Below are 20,739 nucleotides of genomic sequence, written 5' to 3' on the forward strand. Positions count from 1 at the left end.
AGGAAGGCCAGACTTAGACTTTAAGGCCAGAAGGGACTATCATGATCCTCTAGTCTGACCTGCACATCGCAGGCCACAGATCCTCACCCACCTACTCTTGTAATAGACCCATAATCTCTGACTGAGTTACTGAAGTGCTCAAATCATTATTTAAAAACTTAAAGTTACACAGAATCCACCACTTACAGTAATTTAAACCTGCAAGTGACCTATGCCCCATGGTGGAAATGAAGTCGTTCCCCCCCCTCCACCCACCCCAGGTCTCTGCCAATCTGACCCAGGGGGAAATTTCTTCCAGACCCCAAATATGGCCATCAGTTAGACCCTGAGCATATGGGCAAGACCCACCAGCCAGACACCTGGGAAAGAATTTGCTGTAATAATTCAGAGCCCTCCCTATTTAGTACCCCATCACCAGCTGTTGGAGATATTTGCTGCTACCAGTTGCAGAATGACTACCTGCCATTGTAGGCAGTCTCGTCATACCATTCCCTCCATAAACTTATCAAGCTCAGTCTTGAAACAAGTTAGTTATTTTGCCCCCACTGCTCCCCATGGAAGGCTGTTCCAAAACTTCACTCCTCTGATGGTTAGAAACCGTCATCTAATTTCAAGCCTAAACTTGTTGATGGTCAGTTTATAGCCATTTGTTTTTGTGCTTAACTTAAATAATTCCTCTCCTTTCCTGGTATTTATCCCTCTGATGTATTTATACAGAGCAATCATATCTCCCCTCAGACTTCTTTTGGTTAGGCTAAACAAGCCAAGCTCTTTGAGTCTTAACTCATAAGGTAGGTTTTCTATTCCTTGGATCATCCTAGTAGCCCTTCTCTGCACCTGTTCCTGTTTGAATTAAGCTTTCATAAACATGAGAGACCAGAATTGCACATAGTATTCCAGATGAGGTCTCACCAGTGTCTTGTGTAATAGTATTCCAGATGAGATCTCACCAGTGTCTTGTGTAATGGTACTAACACTTCCCTCTCTCTGCTGGAAATACTTTACCTGATGCATCCTAGGACTGATTTGGCCTCTTCCACAACTGCATCTCATTGGCAACTCATAGTCTCCTGTGATCAACCAATACACCTTTCTCCTCCTCTGTCACTTCCAGCTGATAAGTCCCCAGCTTATATCAGAAATTCTTGTTAGTCCCTAAGTGCATGACCTTGCACTTTCCACTATTAAATATTCCTGTTTTCAAGGTCATCTAGGTCATCTTGTACGATATTCTGGTCCTTCTCTGTATTGACAATACCTCCTAATTTGTATCATCTGCAAATTTAATTAACACATACCCACTTTTTGTGTCAAGGTCATTAATAAAAATGTTAAATAAAATTGGTCCCAAGACCAATTCCTAAGGAACTCCACCTGTAACGTCCCTCCAACCTGATAGTTCACCTTTCAGTATGACCTGTTGTAGTCTCCCCTTTAACTAGTTCTGTATACACCTTTTAATTCTCATATTAATCCCCATCTTCTCCAATTTAACAAATAATTTCCCATGTGGAACTGCAATCAGATGCCTTATTGACATTCAGATACATGCCAGTCTCTGTTTAAACCTAAGTTAATTGTATCTAATTTGCATATTAATTCGAGTTCAGCAGTCTCAGTGACAGACTTGAAGGTGGCAATTTTGCAACAAAAAAACTTCAGAAACAGAGACTGGGAACGGTGGGGTCATTACACTAATTGAATCTATTTCCCTATGTTAAGTTCTCCTCACACCTTCTATGAATCATCTCAATTATCACTTCAAAATTTTTTTTCTCCTGCTGATGATAGCTCATCTCAGTTGATTCCTGTTGGTATGCATACTTCCACCTTTTCATGTTCTCTGTATGTATAAATATCTCCTGTCTGTGTGTTCCATTCTCTGCATTCGAAGAAGTGAGCTGTAGTTCACGAAAGCTTATGCTGAAATAAATTTGTTAGTCTCTAAGGTGCCACTAGTACTCCTGTTCTTTTTGTGGATACAGACTAACACGGCTGCTACTCTGAAACTTTTCAGTTAAAAGTAATTCCAAGCCTCTTCCACATTCAGATCCTTGAATTCTTCAGTCCAGACCACTTCCCTAACCAGTACCCTTAATTTTTTTAAGTTTTCCCTTTTGAAATCAATACCCTAATTGCAGATCTTTTTTTGCTTATCCTTCTGTTTAGATTAAACTGAATTAGCTCATGATCACTCAAACCAAGGCTGTCCACTACAGCCAGTTCTTCTGTGAGGCCTTCATGACTCATCAATACCAAATCTTAAAGGGCATCACCTCTTGTTGGTTCAGTGACTATTTGGTGAAGAAATCTGTCAGCTATCACACGCTAAAAGATTCTTGAGTGACCCTAAGATCCTTGGGGATATACATGTTGGCCTACAAAAGAAAATACTCCTGAGGGAATTCAGTACCAAAAAAATTAAAAATTATGCACACAATATTTTAAAATTCTGTAAATTTTATTTGTCAATAAATAAATGTGGCTCCAGCAGGGCAGTGGGGAGCACAGGCCACTGGCTGCATTGAGGTGGGAGATCACCCTGAAGGCCCCACCTCCTCCAGTACAGAGACTCAGCAATGAGACTGCACCTGACCCTGACACAGTGCCAGGGCTGGGCCTGCCCTAGAAACACCCCGGACCCCGCCCTTCTGCACTAGGTGTGGATGGGCAGGCTCAGCTCAGCAGAATCCAGTGTGGAAGGGCTTAGTGTGGGGGTTTCCAGGTGTGGGGTGATAGGTTTCTGTGTGGGGCAGTCTGGGTGCAGGCGGCTCAGTGGGAGATCTGGATGCACAGAGGCTCATTGCGGGGTTCTGGGTGCAGGGGCAATGTGACTCTGCAGGGGATCCAGGTGAAGGTGATTGGGATTCATGGGGGGTCTCGGTGTGAGGAGATGGGGCTCAGCAAGGGGTTCTGGGTGTGGAAGGGTCCAGGTGCTAGGGGAGTGCGGCTTGATGGGATCGAGGTCCAGGTGCAGCTGATTGGGGATCAGTGGGGTGGGGGGTTGCGTGTGTGGGGCTCATCAGAGGGGTCCAGGTTTAGGGGGGTAGAGCTTTTCAGGGCAAGGGTTCGATTGGCCTGCTTAACAGGACAGACCCAGTTGCTGCTGAAGGAATGCCACATGCTGGGCTCCCGCTTCCCCCAGCTATTCCTCTATCCCCTTTTCTTCTCCATCTCCCTCTCTTCACTCCCACATTCCTCCTTCCCCAGCCCTATTCCATCCTCCTTCCTTCCTCCCCTTCCCTCATTTCCCCCACCCCCACTTACCCAGCCCCACAATGGGCACTCATTGTTGCACAGAATAGAAAACAGGAAGGCTCACAGCATACAGAAGGGGAAAATGACTGGTACTAGGACCCAGGAGGCAGTGTTCAGCTGTAGAATCAGTGGAGCGAAGACACAAACAGTCTCCTTCAGTTCGGCAGCTCTGCACTTGCAGAATGAGGGGGGCAGTGGCATGTAACCCCACATACCCCCCATTTCTCACCTCTGCTTGGAGGGGGACAATCCCCCCCCAAAACTGTGCCCATGGTTGCCCCCCATGTGGCTTCCCTTTGCTTCCCTGATGTTTTCTGCAGGGAAACACAGGAAATCTGTGTTGGGGGGAGGATGTTTTCTGTGGATGAGCAGTCCCGCAGAATCCCCCCAGGAATAATACAGCCCTCAACCACAGTTCAAGCCAAGATCGTTGCAGTATATGCTCCAATACCCATTGCAGAGATCATATGAGCTACAGAGAAAGAAATCTAAATTCTCTAAGCACAAACAATCAGGGCCACAATCACCCTCGTCTCAGCCCTCAGCTTCAAAGTGCCAGTTTTGATGGGTTGGTCGAGGTGCCAATCAAACACTCTCCTTACGAGCCCATGCTAGGAAACTCCGTTCCCCCTTTTGGAGGCCGCCTTTTCCTGTTCTGCAGCACCTCCAACAATTTGGTGCTGGAAATTGTCCAGGGTTGATATGCCATCCACTTCTTCTCCCTTCCTCCTCCAAAACACCTTTCCTCATCTCTCTTCAGGGACCCTTCCCACGAGAGTCTACTACGCTAAGAGGTGGATCATCTCCTCAGTGTAGGAGACAGAGAGCCAGTACCCACACATCTCAGGGGCAAAGGCTTTACTCTCGTTACTTCCTTATACCAAAGAAAAAGGGAAGTTGGAGACCCATACTGGAGATTAATCAACAGATATGTAAAAGCACAAAAATTCAAGATGATTACACTGTCAACAATTATCTCAGTCCCTGTTGGAAAAAGGAGACTGGTTCTCGGCCCTCATCCTTCAAGATGTGTATTTTCAAATCTTTATCATACCAAGATATTACCTCAGGTTCACGCTAGGCCAGGAACACTACTTGTACAGAGTACTCCCTTTTGGCCTTTTATTGCCCCTGAGAGTGTTCTCCAAAGTCCTTTTGGTAGTGACAGCCCATCTATGCTCTCAGGGAATCATGATTTTTCCCTACCTGGACAATTGCCTTCTCAGGGCACGGTCCTTTGCAGAGGCCCAATGAGTCGCTCAGACCATGCAAGACTTATTTCTAAAACTGGGCCTACAAATCAACAAACAAGTCATCCTTAACACCAGTTAAAAAGTAGAGTTTATAGGAGCTGACCTCGACTCAGTTCAGACAAAGGCGCTCCTACCACATCACAGATTTCTCAGTCTCTCCTTGTTGGTAGAGACAATACAATCCAGCCCTCAAATCTTGGCCAGGCACTGCCTTCAGCTTCTGGAGCACTTGGCTGTGGGCACATCAGTCATTGCTTATGCCAGACTACACATGAGATGTCTTCAGGCATGAGCGGGCTCGGTATACATACCAAAGAAAGACAATATAAACAAGCTCCTGTCTATGTTCAGCGTTGCAAACAGTCCTTGAACTGGTGGAAGGACCCAGCGAATGTCTGCACAGGGATCCCATTTGCCTAATCTTCCCCATCCCTTCATCTGGCCACTGACACATCTCTCATAGGAAGGGAAGCACTCAGTGGTTGCACTATTCAGGGCAAATGGTCTCTCCACACCAACTTACTTGAGCTCAGAGCGGTTTGAAACTTGTGTGCTCAGTTCCCCCCGCTGATCATAAACACGGACATGAATGTCATTATGGACAACATGGCCAGTTTGTACAACATAAACTGGCAAGGAGCTCCCAGGTTTCATTCCTTTTGCGCAGAAAGCTAGGGAATTGGTGCATCTCGCACAATGTCCTAATATCAGTGGCCTACCTACTGGGAATATACAACACGACAGCCTCAGCTGCAAGTTCCTGCTTGATCATGAATGGGAAGTAGAGTCAACTATTCTACATGATATATTCAGGCAATGGGGGTAGCCTGAGATAGACTTGTTTGCTACCTACCAGAGAAAGAAATGTCTGCAGTACTGCTCAAGACCAGGGATGAGACAACACTCCAGGGGAGACATTCTTCTCCCTTGGAACAAGGGCCTTTTTTACACCTTTCCTCCATTTCCTCTATTACCAAAGGTGTTATTGAAGACAAAAAAGGAAAAAGCAAATATTCTGATTGCTCCCATATGGCCCAGACAGATATGGTACCCTTACCTGTCCCAGCTGGTGTTCCGTCCACCAATGATTCTACCATCACTCCCTACCTTCTGTCACAGAACAAGAGTCTCACCCTTCACACCAGTTTATGGATCCTACATCTCAAAGTGTGGCTCCTTTTTGTTTCCAGCACATAGAGAGATTCTTCTTGGAGGAAATACAGGAGGTACTATTGCACAGTAGAAAGGGTTCTCCTCATCACACCTACCTGCAGAAATGGAAGATATTCCAGATACGCTGCCAATCCACGGATGTCACCTCTATCCTAGCAGGAATTGCTACCTTCCACCAGGAGGTGGACGACTATTTGATTGCCTCTCACCTGACTACGAAGAAAAAGGTATAGCAAACCTCTTCCCACAACCCAGGACCCCTACTCTGCAATGGGACCTCAACCTAGTACTAAAAGGACTAACTAGACCGCCATTCGAATCCATGGCCACTTGTTCATTAACTCACCTTTCCATGAATATGGCATTCCTCATTGTCATCACTTCTGCAAGAAGGGCAGGAAAGATAGCAGCTTTGATGGCGCATCCCCCTTTTACGGTCTTATTCCCGGATAAGGTCACACTCAGACCAAACCCCAAATTCATTCCCAAAATAACTTCTGTAGTTCACATGAATCAACTCATTCAACTCCCAATATTATATCCAAAATCAAATATGGACAATAAGGAGGTCATCTTCCATACCCTCAATGTGAGGAGAGCTTTGGCCTTCTATTTAGACAGGACATAGACCTTCTGAAAATCTCTGAGGCTCTTCCTCTCAGTTGCAAATAGGTCAAAAGGTGCAGCGATATCCGTTCAGAGATGACTCCTTGCTGTATTGGACTCTGCTACCAATGGCAAGGGGTAACACCCACACCTTCAGTTTGCATGTATTCCACAAAAGCGGTCTCCTCGACTATTGCCTTCTCCAAGGGTATCCTCATATCAGAGATATGCAGGACAGCTACATGGGCCTCTGTACATACTGTGACAAAGCTCTGAGCCTGTATTGGTAGGTTTTGCACTTCTAGGCAGATTCAGTGGGCTCAGAAGCTTGCTAAGGCCCTCAATGTGACTTCCCTTTCTCAGTGTAGCAGCAAGGGTCACAGCCTACCGAGCTACGTTCATCACAGGCCAGTATGGGGGGTGGAAGGGGGGATACCCCACAGTCTCTGTTGCTCCTTTGAGCTAGTAGATGCAGTAGGCGTGGTCCTGCCTCGACCAAGCCCTGCTTCCCCTCTCAAAGGGATCTCTGTAGAGCAGGAGGCAGGGGAGGGAACCCAGGCCCACCCTCTACTCCTGGGTTCCAGCCCAGGGATCCTAATGGTAGCAGCTGTTGGCAGCTTCCCCTTCACCACCGGAGCTGCTTTGATTCCGTGGGCCACTTCCCCGTGGTCCCCTTTTTCTAGCTTCACCCTTACCTCAGGCTTCAGCAATGCTTCCTCTCCTCTGGCTCCTTTCACCAGGGCTTTCCTGAGGGAACTGGAAGGAGAGCTTTTAAGCGATATGAGTGGGACCTTGATTGGTTTCAGCTGTCTCCATTAGCCTAACGGCCTAACTGGTTAATTGGCATCAGGTGTCCCAGTTGGCCTGGAGTAGCCCCTGTTTGGCTGCCCAGAGAAAGGGACCTGCTTATCCTGAGGCTGATACACCTGCCTTCCCCCACTCTCTTTCTGGTCTGAGTCCATCACAATACTTTTGCAGAACACTATGTCATTCTGAGTGATTCAGCTCCAGACGCCCAATTCAGGGCCTCTGTATTATCATCTATATCAGACTTGACTCCGACGTCCCAGCCTCCAGCGGTGGGTACTGCTTGGGAGTCACCTACCGTAGAGCACCCATAGGGACACTACTCGAAGAAGAAGTTACTCACCTTGTGCAGTAACGATGGTTCTTAGAGATGTGTGTCCCTATGGGTGCTCCATGACCCTCCCTCCTCCCCTCTGTTTTGGAGTTTCCACTGGTTGACTCTGTGGTAGAAAAGAAACTGAAAGAGGAATGCCCATGTACACTGATTAGCTTTGTGGCAGGTGGGGATCCATGTGTGCGTGGGTGGGATGGACAACTATAGAAATGTTTTGATTAACAGCGCAGGGGTGCACACACACAATACTTAGCTTGAAGTCTTATAGCAAACAATATGTGAGTTGTATTGCAAATCATGCCATACATTTTCTTGATAATTGGAAATTGGACATATTGAACTCACTCTTCCCAACTGTTATCTATCTGAATACAATAAATATTTATAATTTGTAGGTTTTTCTGCAGTTTAACATTGTCATAACATATTTTTCTAGCAGTTGGAAAGCTATGATAAAAAGGGTAAAAGAGCTACTAGAGCTTCCCCTGAGATAGTGCTTGGGGTGTGCTACAGACCGCCAGGATCTGATTTGGATATGGATAGGGTGTGTGTGTGCTGCTTTAACGAAAGAAACACCTAAGGGAAACTGCTGTGACAGGGAGTTCATTCCAGAATAGCCGGACAAGTGCATATGAAGAATAATAGGGTGGCAGATTTTTCCTGGGACTGTGACAGCAGATGGAGTCTTCACCAATAGTTGAAGTACCGCAGAGGGTATACCATTTTATGATTCGGTCTTTGGGTGAGCAGTGAGGACCCAACTAGAAAGAAATGGTCCAGGGACAACCTTGCGGTTTTCAAGGTGACAGAGCTGATAGTCAGTTCAAACAGAGATGGAAGAAAACAAAGGTAGATCGGGGATTAGGCGTTTTGACTTCTCAGGGGCTAATTTTGATAGAGGTAAGGAATCTCATCTAGGGAAGCTGGACATCGGACGGAGGAATGTGATTAAATGGCAGAGGAGGCTGGAATTACTTTAAGTCGCAGCATGCGTGGGTTAAGAGTCGGAAGCCGCATCCCGCAAGAAGTGGAAACAAACCATGAGCGCAGCTGGCTAGGCCAAGCGGATGCAGCAAGTCATCTCCAGAGAGTGGAGTTGGAAAAACGCTGGAGATAAGTCTCTACAGGGAGTGGAAGAAAGGCCGGATTCAGCAAGGGAAGCCTACCTTAGTGAGGTTCACAACGATGTGGGATAAATGCGACGGCTACAAGCATGTAGCAACCTGGACCTTGCAAAGGCGATTAGGTGTGTGACATATACAGAAAGAGAAGTCGGTGCTGCACCGCCTTTACATTGAGGAATGGAATGAGGTTCAGGCTACCCTAGGCATGGCCCATACTAAATAAGTACTTTGCCTCATCTGTTAGATAAGACTAGTGAGGATTAGGGATGATGGAGTGGATGTAAACGGCGAGATGAGGATATGGAGGTGTTGTATTACCGCTTCGTGAGGTAGAGGCAAACTGTGAACAGCTTAATGGGACAGAAATTGGGAGGCGCCGGACAATCTCCATCCAAGGATATTCAAAGAACGGCGCATGAAATTGCGAGCCCGTTAGCGAGAATTTTTTAATCAATCGGTAAACTCTGGGGTTGTTTACCGTTGCTATGACTGTGCGAATGCTAAGCGTTAGTTCCTGATCTTCGAAGAAGGCGAAAAACGTGATCCGGTAATATAGGCCTGTAGGCTTGACGTCATGCAGGTATGTAAGGTCTTGAAATTTTTAAGGAGAATAGTAGTAGAGACATTAGGTCAATGCTAATTGGATGAATTTGCAACATTGATTATAAGGTAGATCGTGGCCAAACAACCTGTCTCCTTCTTTGTAGAAGTGACAGATTACTTAGACAAAGAAAGCGCTGGTAGATCTAATTATCACCTCAATTTTCAGTAAGTGCGTTGACACTGGTTGACATGGGACTGTTAGTTAAATTGGAAAGATGGGAAGAATATGAAAGTTTAAGGTGGATAAGGACAATAGTTTAAGGGACTCCAGACGGTGATACTGGGAAGGGGTGAATGTCAGGCTGGTAAGAGAGTTACGAGTGGAGTCCCTCAATTCGGTCGGTTTTGGGACCGATCTATATATTACCTTTTTATTATGACCTTGGCACACAAGCAGCGGAAGTGTGCTAATAAAGTTTGCGGATGACACAAGCTAGGGGGTATTTTGCTAACACAGAGAAGGACCGGCATACGTGTATACAGAAGATCTGGACACCTTGTAAACTGGAGTAAGAGTAATAGGATTAAATATAATTAGTGAAAAGTGCGAGGGTCATGCATTAGGGCATTCAATAATATTTTCTAGATATACATGGACGCATCAGGGTGGAGCAATAGGAGGAGAAGGACTTGGGGTATTGGTATGATTAGCAGGGATGTCTATGAGTCCGCGCAATGCCGATTGGCGTTTAAAAAAGCAAATGCGGTTTTAGGGTTGCATCAGGCGAGGTTTTCCAGCACAAGATAAGGATGGTGTTAGTCCCGATTATATAGCGCTGTGAGATGCCCACCTGAATATTCGTGTGCAGTTGCTGGTGTCCCAGTTTAAGAGGATGATTTCAAAACTGGAACGGTTCCGAGACGGCTACTAGGATGATCCGAGGAAGGGAAAACCTGCCTTATGAAAGGTAGACTCAAAGAGCTTGGCTGTTGTTTAGCATGGCAAAAGAAGGTGCGGAGGGAGATATGCTTTGCTCGCATAAATATTATCAGGGGGATTACGTTAGGGAGGGAGAGGATTATTAAGATTCAGTACTAATGTGGGCACAAGGACAAATGGGTACCAAAGCGTGGATATTAGGAAGTTTAGACTTGAAATTACAAAGGTTTTCTAAATTAGCGGGAGTGAGTTCTGGAACAGCCTTCCAGGAAGTAGGGGCAAAAGACTTTGCTGGCTTTAAGATAAGCTTGATAAGTATATGGAGGGGATGATAGGATGGTGGGAGTTTACGTCTGGCAATTGATCTTGTATTATTCAGCAGATAGTCTGCCTCAATGGGTCTACGTGAGGATGTTGGATGGTACTGGGATCTGAGTACTTGCAAGAATTCTTTCCTGGGTGCTGGCTGGTGAGGTCTTGCCACATGTCAGGTTTAGCTGATTCGCCATATTGGGGGTCGAGAAGGAATTTTCCTCCAGGCGATGGCAGAGGGCCTGGGAGGTTTTTGCCTTCCTCTGCAGCGTGGGGCATGGGTCACTTGCTGGTGGATTCTCTGCAGCTTGAGGTCTTCAAACCACAATTTTGAGGACTTCAATAACTCAGTCATGTGTTAGGGGTTGTTATAAAAGTGGATGGGTAGGGTTCTGTGGCCTGCTTTGTGCAGGTCAGACTAGATGATCATATTGGTCCCTTCTGACCTACGAGTCTATGAGTCTATGATATTCCTGCATATCATTCTATCCCTGGATGGCTTGGGGCCATGGCTGGGTATGTGACTTGAGGTTAAATATATATTACCTTTTGTAATAGGTAGATCTTATTTTTTAATTAGGGCTGCATTTAATTGAAGGTCATTAACTTTAATATTTCAATACTTGAAATACTCTTTGTACTATTGACATATACATTTTTAAGAAAAGTCAAGTTTTTTGTTTTTAATTTCAGTTTTTGATGAAGAAGAAGAAAGCAAGTTGTCCTATACGGAGATTCATCAGGAGTACAAAGCTCTGGTGAGTATTATTCACCAATGGTTAGGGTGTAGGAATCTGGAGCATAGGTATGGGCATATTGGATCAGCAGTAGTTCATTTAGTCCAGTCTCTTGTCTCTGACAGTGGCCAGTACCAGATGTGTCAGGGGGATATGTGAGAACCTCATGGTTACTTCATTTTTGTCCATTAACTGAGAGGTGACATTTCTTCCTAAAACTAAACCTTAGTAGTTGACTTATACCCTGAAGTGTGAAGGTTCATATGCCATCTAAAAACAGTTTTATTCTACTTAATGTAACTGTGTATATCTTCCCTTTTTCTGTAAATAAAGAATTCTTTTCTGAATCGTACTAAACTTTTGGCCTTAGTGATCTCTTGTGACAGCGAGTTCTACAAGTTAATTATGCATTATGAAGTTTGTATTTCCTTTATCAATTTTAAAATTGTTGCCTTTCAACTTAATACAAGAACAAGGAAGTATTTAATTATGGGAGGATAAGTAGAAGGAGCTGATTTACTCTTTTTAAACTTTATTATTTTGTTACCTGTCATGAATCATCTTATTTGTGTAGACTAAAAAATACCAAACTTTTCAATCTTTTTTGTTTTTGGAAGTCTTTGCATAACTCATTATTTTCAGCCTGTCTCTGAATTCCTTATTTTTTGAGCTAGGGTGACTAGAACTGAACACAGCGTTTCAGTGAGGGCGATTTATATAATTTCCAACCCTCTGGTTTCACTTTGGTTATGGTAGAGTCCATCTCATCCATATAGGTTCTCTCCAAAAAAGTTTCTTGGTGCCTAATAGATATAATACTCTACTCTACTATACTCTATACTCTACTATAATACTATACCATGCATTGAGATTCTGAAATTTCTCCTGTTTAGCTGGGCATAAGCCGTTTTCATAGTAATCTAAATTTACTTTGCGGGATCTATTTGTGACACCTACTTTTTGTTAATGGCATAAAATGTAGCATAACCAGAGGTTCCTTCCCTGCATGCACTAGAAATGTAAGAACATAAGAACAGCCATACTGAGTCAGACTAAAAGTCCAGCCAGCCAAGTATCCTATCAACCAACAGTGGCCCCAGAGGGAGTGAACCTAACAGTTAATGATCAAGTGATCTTTCTCCTGCCATCCATCTCCACTCTCTGACAAACAGAGTCTAGGGACACCTTTCCTTACCCATCGTGGCTAATAGCCATTAATGGACTTAACCTTCATGAATTTATCTAGTTCTCTTTTAAACCCTGTTATAGTCCTAACCTTCACAACCTCCTCAGGCAAGGAATTCCACAGGTTGACTGTGCGCTGTGTGAAGCACTTCCTTTTATTTGTTTTAAACCTGCTGCCCATTAATTTCATTTGTTGGTCCCTAGTTCTTATATTATGGGAACAAGTAAATAACTTTTCCTTATTCACTTTCTCCACACCACTCATGCTTTTATATACCTCTATCATATCCCCCCTTAGTCTCCTCTTTTCCAAGCTGAAAAGTCCTAGCCTCTTTAATCTCTCCTCATGTGGGACCTGTTCCAAACCCCTAATCTTTTTAGTTGCCCTTTTTCTGAACTTTTTCTAGTGCCAGTATATCTTTTTTGAGATGAGGAGACCACATCTGTACACAGTATTCAAGATGTGAGCATCCCATGGATTTATATAAGGGCAATAAGATGTTCTCTGTCTTATTCTCTATCCCTTTTTGAATGATTCCTAACATCCTGTTTGCTTTTTTGACTGTGGCTGCACACTGCATAGACGTCTTCAGAGAACTATCCACGATGACTTCGAGATCTCTCTTTCCTGATTAGTTGTAGCTAAATTAGCTCCCCCCATAACGTATGTATAATTGGGATTATTTTTTCCAATGTGCATTACTTTACATTTATCCACATTAAATTTTCATTTTGTTGCCCATCACTTAGTTTTGTGAGATCTTTTTGAAGTTCTGCACAGTCTGCTGGTCTTAACTATCTTGAGTAGTTTAGTATCTAGATGTACCTACATGTTTAAAGAGATCTAGCACTTTCAATCATAGTAAGAAAGACACAAAATGCCTCTCCCAGGCATCACATGTAGCTATTGAGGTTGTGATTGCATCTAAGGAATTGTATATTTAAATAAGTAAGGAAATAGTGGTTTTTTTTACTCAGTTGTGCACTTGCAAGACTGTTACTGCTGGCAGTTATAGTGGTGCAAAAGTCTGTTTATCAGACAAAGGAAATTTATATCAGAATGTGTGCAAGTTTTAGTTGTTTGTAATTTTGTTTTACTGGCTTTCTTTTCTCCAATCTTAGTAAAGTGATGATTCTTCCCTGATAACTAACCACATGCAAAATTTGAATTTTTAAAGTTACTTTAATTTTTGAATATTTGAAAACTATCAGAACAATCTCTTAAAGCAGAGAATAGGTATTTCTCCAAAATATTCATCTCTGCCTATTCCCATATTGCCTATACCCTTGCACACAGGCATGGCATAAAGTTGTCATACTTTATGGCCTGAGAGTGGATTCCATTTTTCCTACCTCAACAGATATTCCATGCTCAAATCCCATTGTCTCAGTCTTGAAATAGGGACTAGGATTTGTCAAGGTATTAGCAGTTGGCCTATATTTTACTGCCTTTTTGGACCCTGTTCAGGTTACTATTCTTGAAGTACACAATGTGGTTGTGTCATGTTGATGTCCATTTTTAAGATCAATTTAATTTTATCCAAGATCTTTTTCTTGAATTTGGCCATTGTGGGGCATGCCCCAAACACACATACATAGAAATCATGGTGTAAACTGTGTATTCAAATGGTATCAATTCAGACTGGATTCCTTAAGTCCCAGACTTTGAAGTTTCTCCATAACCTAAATAAAGCATAATGAATAAACATAAAATATATTAGTTTTAGGTATACATTTAAATTATCGTCTTGTAATTTGTGTAGACATTTATTTATTTATTTTTATTTCTTCCAATTTAGAAAAAATAAAAATTGTCCATTCACAGACTTTGAATGTCCTGTCAGTTTTTTAAAATTAGAAAACTCTAATGCAATACAGTCAGTCCAGCCCTTTTAACAATCAACAACATGATCAAATACTAACATCCCCATACACTGGTCTGTATCCTCTATATTTCTTCAGAGGTGAGCTAAAACAAATAGGCTCTACAACATGCCCTGAAAGTTCATAAACCCGTGCTATTTTGTACAAGGGGTAGGGGTCTTTCTTGAGTTATGAGCCCTTATGCAGAACACCAAGCTAAATTCCCGTCTTATTATATCCGGGTGAGAGGCTAGCATCAGTGCCTCCACTAACTGCAAATGAGGCAGTGTCAAAAGTAGGTTGATACATACCAGGCCATTTAGGTCTTTATACGCAAGTACCCAAACCTTAAAATCTAATCTGATATTTCATTTATACTTCTCCATATCCTTGTTCTGTATCACATTTTAGATTAAAATATTGTTCTTATCAAGAAACTTTGATATACAACTGTATCTTTTTTAGTGTTACCACATTTTCTTCAATTACACTGACCTAGTCTCTAGCTAAAACACTCCTTGCATTCATAGACTTGAGAGTTTGGTATCCACTATTTAGTCAAGCTGACAATCAGAATCCTGGCTGGAATCTGTGATGTTTGCCTTCTATTTTGTTCAACAGCTCTGGTAAAATTTTCTAATTAACTCACTAAACCACTGTGGATTTCTGGAGGATACTACATACCAGCAAGTTTCTAATTTTCTTAATAATATTGCAGTGGCTTTCAAATGAATCAAGATACTGTTAAAAAAATAAAGTTCACAATAGTAAAATAATGTATTGACAATTAGTATGGTTTTACAGGTGAGTTTAAAAGCTTGGTGACATATATCTATGTGTTGAGGTAAAAATTAGTAGAAGGTAAGACTCATAATTTTTTGTAGGTTGAAAAACTGCTAGAAGGTTATCTTAAGGAAATTGGAATTAATGAAGAAACATTTCAAGAAGCGTGTTCATCTCCTCTTGCAAAGTCACATACGTCACAGGTATATTTTCCTATGTTATGCTGTTATAGTCCAGAGTAATGGCTGGATTTTAATTGATAATCTGTTAATTTTCTATTTCCACTAATATAGCATTACAGGTCCTTTTTTGCAGAAAATTTTTCATTTTCTAAAATTCTATAATAAATTCATACCCATCAGCTATGCATTATGGCTAGCAAACTACTTCTGCAGTTTTAATTTAGATCAGTGGTGTCACTTGAAGGCCATATATTTGTATGTGGCATCAAAAATTTATCAAAATTTGTTTCCTGTGTTTTGTATTTTTTTAATTAATTTTTAAGTTGTATTAGCCACACAATACTAATGAATTAAAGTTAACTATGAAAGCCATACAACTATGGCTGTATTTTAGAGAAGCCTTATTGAGGGTGCAGGAACAAACCATCTTGATGTGCAGAAAGAATAGCAAATATGGCAGGCGACCAGCTTTGCTTAACAGTGAAATCTTCAGTGAGCTTAAACACAAAAAGGAAGCTTACAAGAAATGGAAACTTGGACAGATGACCAGGGAAGAGTATAAAAATATTGCTTGAGCATGCAGGAATGTAATCAGGAAGGCTAAAACACAACTGGAGTTGCAGCTAGCAAGGGATGTGAAGGGTAACCAGAAGGGTTTCTACAGGTATGTTAGCAACAAGAAAAAGGTCAGGGAAAGTGTGGGACCTTTAATGAATGGGGGAGGTAACCTAGTGACAGATGATGTGGAAAAAGCTGAAGTACTCAATGCTTTTTTTGCCTCGGTTTTCATACACAGGGTCAGCTCCCACACTGCTATCCTGGGCAACACAGCATGGGGAGGAGGTGAGCAATCCTCAGTGGTGAAAGAATAGGTTAAGGACTATGTAGAAAAGCTGTACATGCACAAGTCCATGGGTCTAGATCTAATGCATCCTAGGGTGCTGAGGGAATTGGCTGATGTGATTGCAGAGCCATTGACCATTATCTTTGAAAACTCATGGTGATTGGGGGAGGTCCCGGATGATTGGAAAAAGGCAAATATAGTGCCCATCTTTAAAAAAGGGAAGAAGGCGAACCCGGGGAGCTACAGACCAGGCAGCCTCACCTCAGTCCCTGGCAAAATCATGGAGCAGATCCTCAAGGAAACCATTTTGAAGCACTCAGAGGAGAGGAAAGTGATCAGGAACAGTCAGCAAGGATTCACCAAGGGCAAGTCATGCCTGAACAACCTGATTGCCTTCTATGATGAGATAACTAGCTCTGTGGATATAGGGAAAACAGTGGATATGATATATCTTGACTTTAGCAAAGCTTTTGATACGGTCTCCCACAGTATTCTTACCAACAAGTTATAAAAGTATGGATTAGATGAATGGACTATAAGGTAGATAGATTTTCAGGCTCAATGGGTAATGATCAACAGTTTGATGTCTAATTGGCCTCCGGTATCAAGCAGAGTTCCCCAAGGATCTGTCCTGGGGCTGGTTTTGTTCAACATCTTGATTAATGATCAGGATGATGAGATGCATGGCATCCTCAGCAAATTTGCAGATGACACTAAGCTGGGGGAAGAGGTAGATATGCTGGAGAGTAGGGATAGGGTTCAGAGTGACCTAGACAAATTGGAGGATTGGGCCAAAAGAAACTTGATGAGGTTCAACAAGGACAAGTGCAGAGTCCTGCACTTAGGATGGAAGAATCCCATGCACTGTTACAGGCTGGGGACTGACTGGCTAAGCAGCAGTTCTTCAGAAAAGGACCTGGGGGTTACAGTGGATGAGAAGCTGGATATGAGTCAGCAATGTGCCCTTGTTGCCAAGAAGGTTAACAGCATAGTGGGCTGTATTAGTAGGAGCACTGCCAGCAGATTAAACGATGTGATTATTCCCCTCTATTCGGCACTGGTGAGCCACATCTGGAGTATTGCATCCAATTTTGGGCCCCCCAGTATGGAAAGGATGTGAACAAATTGGAGAGAGTCCAGCGGAGGGCAACAAAAATGATCAGGGGGCTGGGGCACATGATTTACAAGGAGAGGCTGAGGGAACTGGGCTTGTTTAGTCTATAGAAGAGAAGAGTGAGGGTGGATTTGATCGCAGCCTTCAACTACCTGAAGAGGGGTTCCAAAGAGGATGGAGCTTGGCTGTTCTCAGTGGTGGCAGATGACAGAACAAGAAGCAATGGTTTCAAGTTGCAGTGGGGGAGGTCTAGATTGGATATTAGGAAACACTATTTCACTGGGAGGGTGGTGAAGCAGTAGAATGGGTTACGTAGGGAGGTGGTGGAATCTCCATGCTTTAGAGTTTTTTGAGGCCTGGCTTGACAAAGCCGTGGCTGGGATGATTTAGTTGGTGTTGGTCCTGCTTTGAGCAGGGGGTTGGACTAGATGACCTCCTGATGTCTCTTCCAACCCTCATCTTCTATGATTCTATGTGATTGGTTGGTTGATCTCAACAACTGAAATGATGAACAGGGAGACAAACTGGAGGGAGTTCAGACAAGAGCCAAAAAAAAAAAAAAGAAAAGATCAAAGGGCAATAGTGGGATTGATTTTTTTGAGTAAAATTTAAAAGAACCCAAAATATCACTTGGTGAAGTGATGGCTAAGAGGGCTAGAAGGAGAGAGAGAAAGTAACTTTATAAGTAATTTAAAGGCTGTGAATTCTTAAGAAAGGAGAGAGCTTGTTTAGGATGGCATGGGATGTTGAGACTTAAAACCCTTACTGCAAAGGGAAAATAACAAGGACAATGTAATCCTTATCAATCAGTTTCCTTAAATTTGTTTACAAAATAATCTGCAAAGGAAGATTGACTTGAGCCACAATTATTCAAATCACTTAAATTCAATACAAATATAAAAACATCCAGGTTTTAGAAAAGTTTTGGAATGGATAGCCGGCCAATTTCTGCCCACATGATTTTTCAGTTGAAGAAAGATTAGCAATCACTCTTGTTGGTTTCTAATTATCTTGGACACAGCGTAGTCCTTCAGCATTATTTTATAGAGTTGCAAAATCAGATTATGGGAAAGCTCACCAAATTGTAGCACTTAAGTTGAACTGTAATGTGGAAGAGAAAATGTTGGACATCTTATTCCTTTTAGCAACCATACCATAATGTGTTGGCTGTCATTAGCAAGAGGGCAGGGGATCTATCCCAGGTATTTTCCCTTAACCACTAACTTTCTTCTTCTTCTTTCTTTCTGGCCTATCCAGAATCTGGAGTCTAGTCTACATTAGAGAAATTTAAGTGTTAACTCTGTTGCAAGCACCTTCAGTGCTTGTAATATCCCTTTTAACCACACACAAAAGTTGCTACAGAGTAAGTCGCACCACCAAGGCATCATGCATCAAGTCTCTCTCCACTATTATAGTAATGATGTGGCACTTAGCCAAGTGTAATCTGTCTTTCCACTTAATTCTACAGTCCTCCTACCTACCTTTCAGTCCAACAGCACTAATGACTCAAAGTTCTGTCATCAGCCAAGAAGGAATGGGCATATGGGCTGCGTGTGTTGCCTTCATACCACTCTGCTGTAAGCTTGAGAGGAAAAAGAATACTGAAGATAAAATCTTGGCCCCACTGAAGTCCCTGGGAGTTTTGCCACTGACTTCAGCGGGGCCAGGATTTCACCATGAGAATGGAATCCAATTCACATAAAATGCAGAGCACTATTATAGGCCAATAGACCAACCAGCTTTTAATGTTTATTATTCCTTTTGACATCCTTAAATATTTTTGTCATATCTAGAAGAGTTGGGTATAACTATTAAAATATTGATAAGTTTGACAGAATTACAGTCTCGCTAGGTTCACAAAACATATAATAATGTTCAATTAAAAATAATTAAATATATTAGGCTCTGATATTGCAATGAACTATACATGGGTTACCTTGACATTCATACAGAGTCCCATTGACTTCACTGGGATTCCATGCTGGTGTAGAGGTCCACCTGCAATGGAATTCCTTGAAGAACTGGGGCCTCATTGTTGAATTAATTCATTTAATATATTTTATATTCCTGGGGAAATTCTGCGCTTCTGCACATGCACATAATTAACGAGCCCCACAGATTTCTAATTTTTTGCACAGAAAAAGCTTCTGCCAAAATGTTGCTGCAGTTCCACCTTTTGCCCACCAGAGGATATTTTGGCAATAGAACAAAGCAGAAAGCTCACAGCCAGCTAAGGAAGAGAAAGCCTGCCTTCTTCTCAGTACCAGGCCAGGTCAGGAGACAGGAGTTATGAAGAGACAGACAGCGCAGGGTGCTGGAGGGGTCAGACGGGCTCATAAGGGCTAATGGGGGAGGACAGACTGGGGCAGGGGCTGAATGGGAATGGAGGCATAGGACCACGGAGGGGAGGGAGTTGCAGAGACACATGGGGATGAGGGGAGGGGCAGAGCTACATAGAGGCTTGGTGAGGGCACAGAGACGCTTGGAGATGGGGGACAGGGTGCAGAGCTACATAGGGAAAGGAGAGTGACTGGGTAAGGGCACAGACACACATGGGGACAGGGGCAGATGTGCCTGACTGAATGGGAGAGGTTAGGGGTCAGCCAGCGTCTACATGGGAGAAACTCCCTAACAATCCCTCCTCACCCACCCCACCAAAAACTGTTTTACACTTTCCCCACCTTTGCCTAACAACCCTCCAAGTTCACACCCAGGCTCCTTCCTATCAATTTACTTCCTTTTCCCTCAACTCCTCTGTCACCCCTGACTCTCCCAAGCCTTTGTATTGCTTCTGAGGGGTGCGGGAAATACGGTTCTGTATTGTAGTTTAAATAAATTATTATTTGGAGTTCTGTATTAATATACCTAGTAAGGAATCTATTTGTCAAAAAACGTTTCCTGAATCTTTTTTTGTTGTAGGTATTAATACAGACCTATTTGCTGACAGGTATTTTGAAATAAATGACCAAAAATAATTGAAACTGGTGTGATTATGTTGTTTTATTTTGAAAAATAAAATATGCAGAATTTTGCAAAATTTAAAAATATTGTGCACAGAATTTTTTATTTTTGCTCAGAATTCCACCAGCAGTAATTTTACTAGATCGTACAGTTTATAAATTGCATTTAGAAAACAGAAAATCAGATATGTCAGTGATGGATTTTAAAGAGCATAAGACAAGAAAAGCTCTTTGTTTTCCAGGCTCCTGAATCCTTGGATAGTTGGCTGTTGTTTCCAGCATTCTTGGCACTGTGTCAGCAATAGCTGTTTATTTCAGGGCATAAACCAAAAAAAAATTCTAAGCAGACACAACATACAAATGTTGTCTTGCAGTGATAATACACATCTTTTTGTGTTTGGGCTATTTTGAAATGATCAGTTTTTGATTTCTATAAGGTTTTTAATTAATTTGTAGATTTCTTTTCCCCCAAAGGCCATTTTGCAACCAGTGTTGGCAGCAGAAGATTTTAGATTATTTAAGGAAATGATGGTACAGAAAAACATTGAAATGCAGTTGCAAGCCATTAGAATCATTCAAGAAAGAAATGGTAAGAATTAGTAAATGAGAAATTTTAGTTCTCAGTGCATCTTTTCAGCTGTTTTGTGCATAACTGTATGGTCTACCCATCCATAAATACTTAAGGTCACATCCTGGCCCAAATGAATTCAATGGCAAAACT

General features: G+C 42.5%; 1 protein-coding gene across 2 annotated transcripts in view; it reads left to right on the forward strand.

The window, feature by feature from the left end:
- CFAP36 (cilia and flagella associated protein 36) overlaps positions 1-20,739 on the forward strand; it is a 144,950-nt gene that overhangs the window by 51,936 nt on the left and 72,275 nt on the right. For both annotated transcript variants that reach the window (XM_075064423.1, XM_075064424.1), the window contains exons 2-4: positions 11,044-11,108; positions 15,020-15,121; positions 20,493-20,607. In XM_075064423.1, coding sequence (XP_074920524.1) covers positions 11,044-11,108; positions 15,020-15,121; positions 20,493-20,607 — 282 coding nt within the window. The remainder of the gene's footprint in view (positions 1-11,043; positions 11,109-15,019; positions 15,122-20,492; positions 20,608-20,739) is intronic.

This window comes from Chelonoidis abingdonii, chromosome 3, assembly GCF_003597395.2.
Source record: "Chelonoidis abingdonii isolate Lonesome George chromosome 3, CheloAbing_2.0, whole genome shotgun sequence".
Lineage (NCBI taxonomy): Eukaryota > Metazoa > Chordata > Testudines > Testudinidae > Chelonoidis > Chelonoidis abingdonii.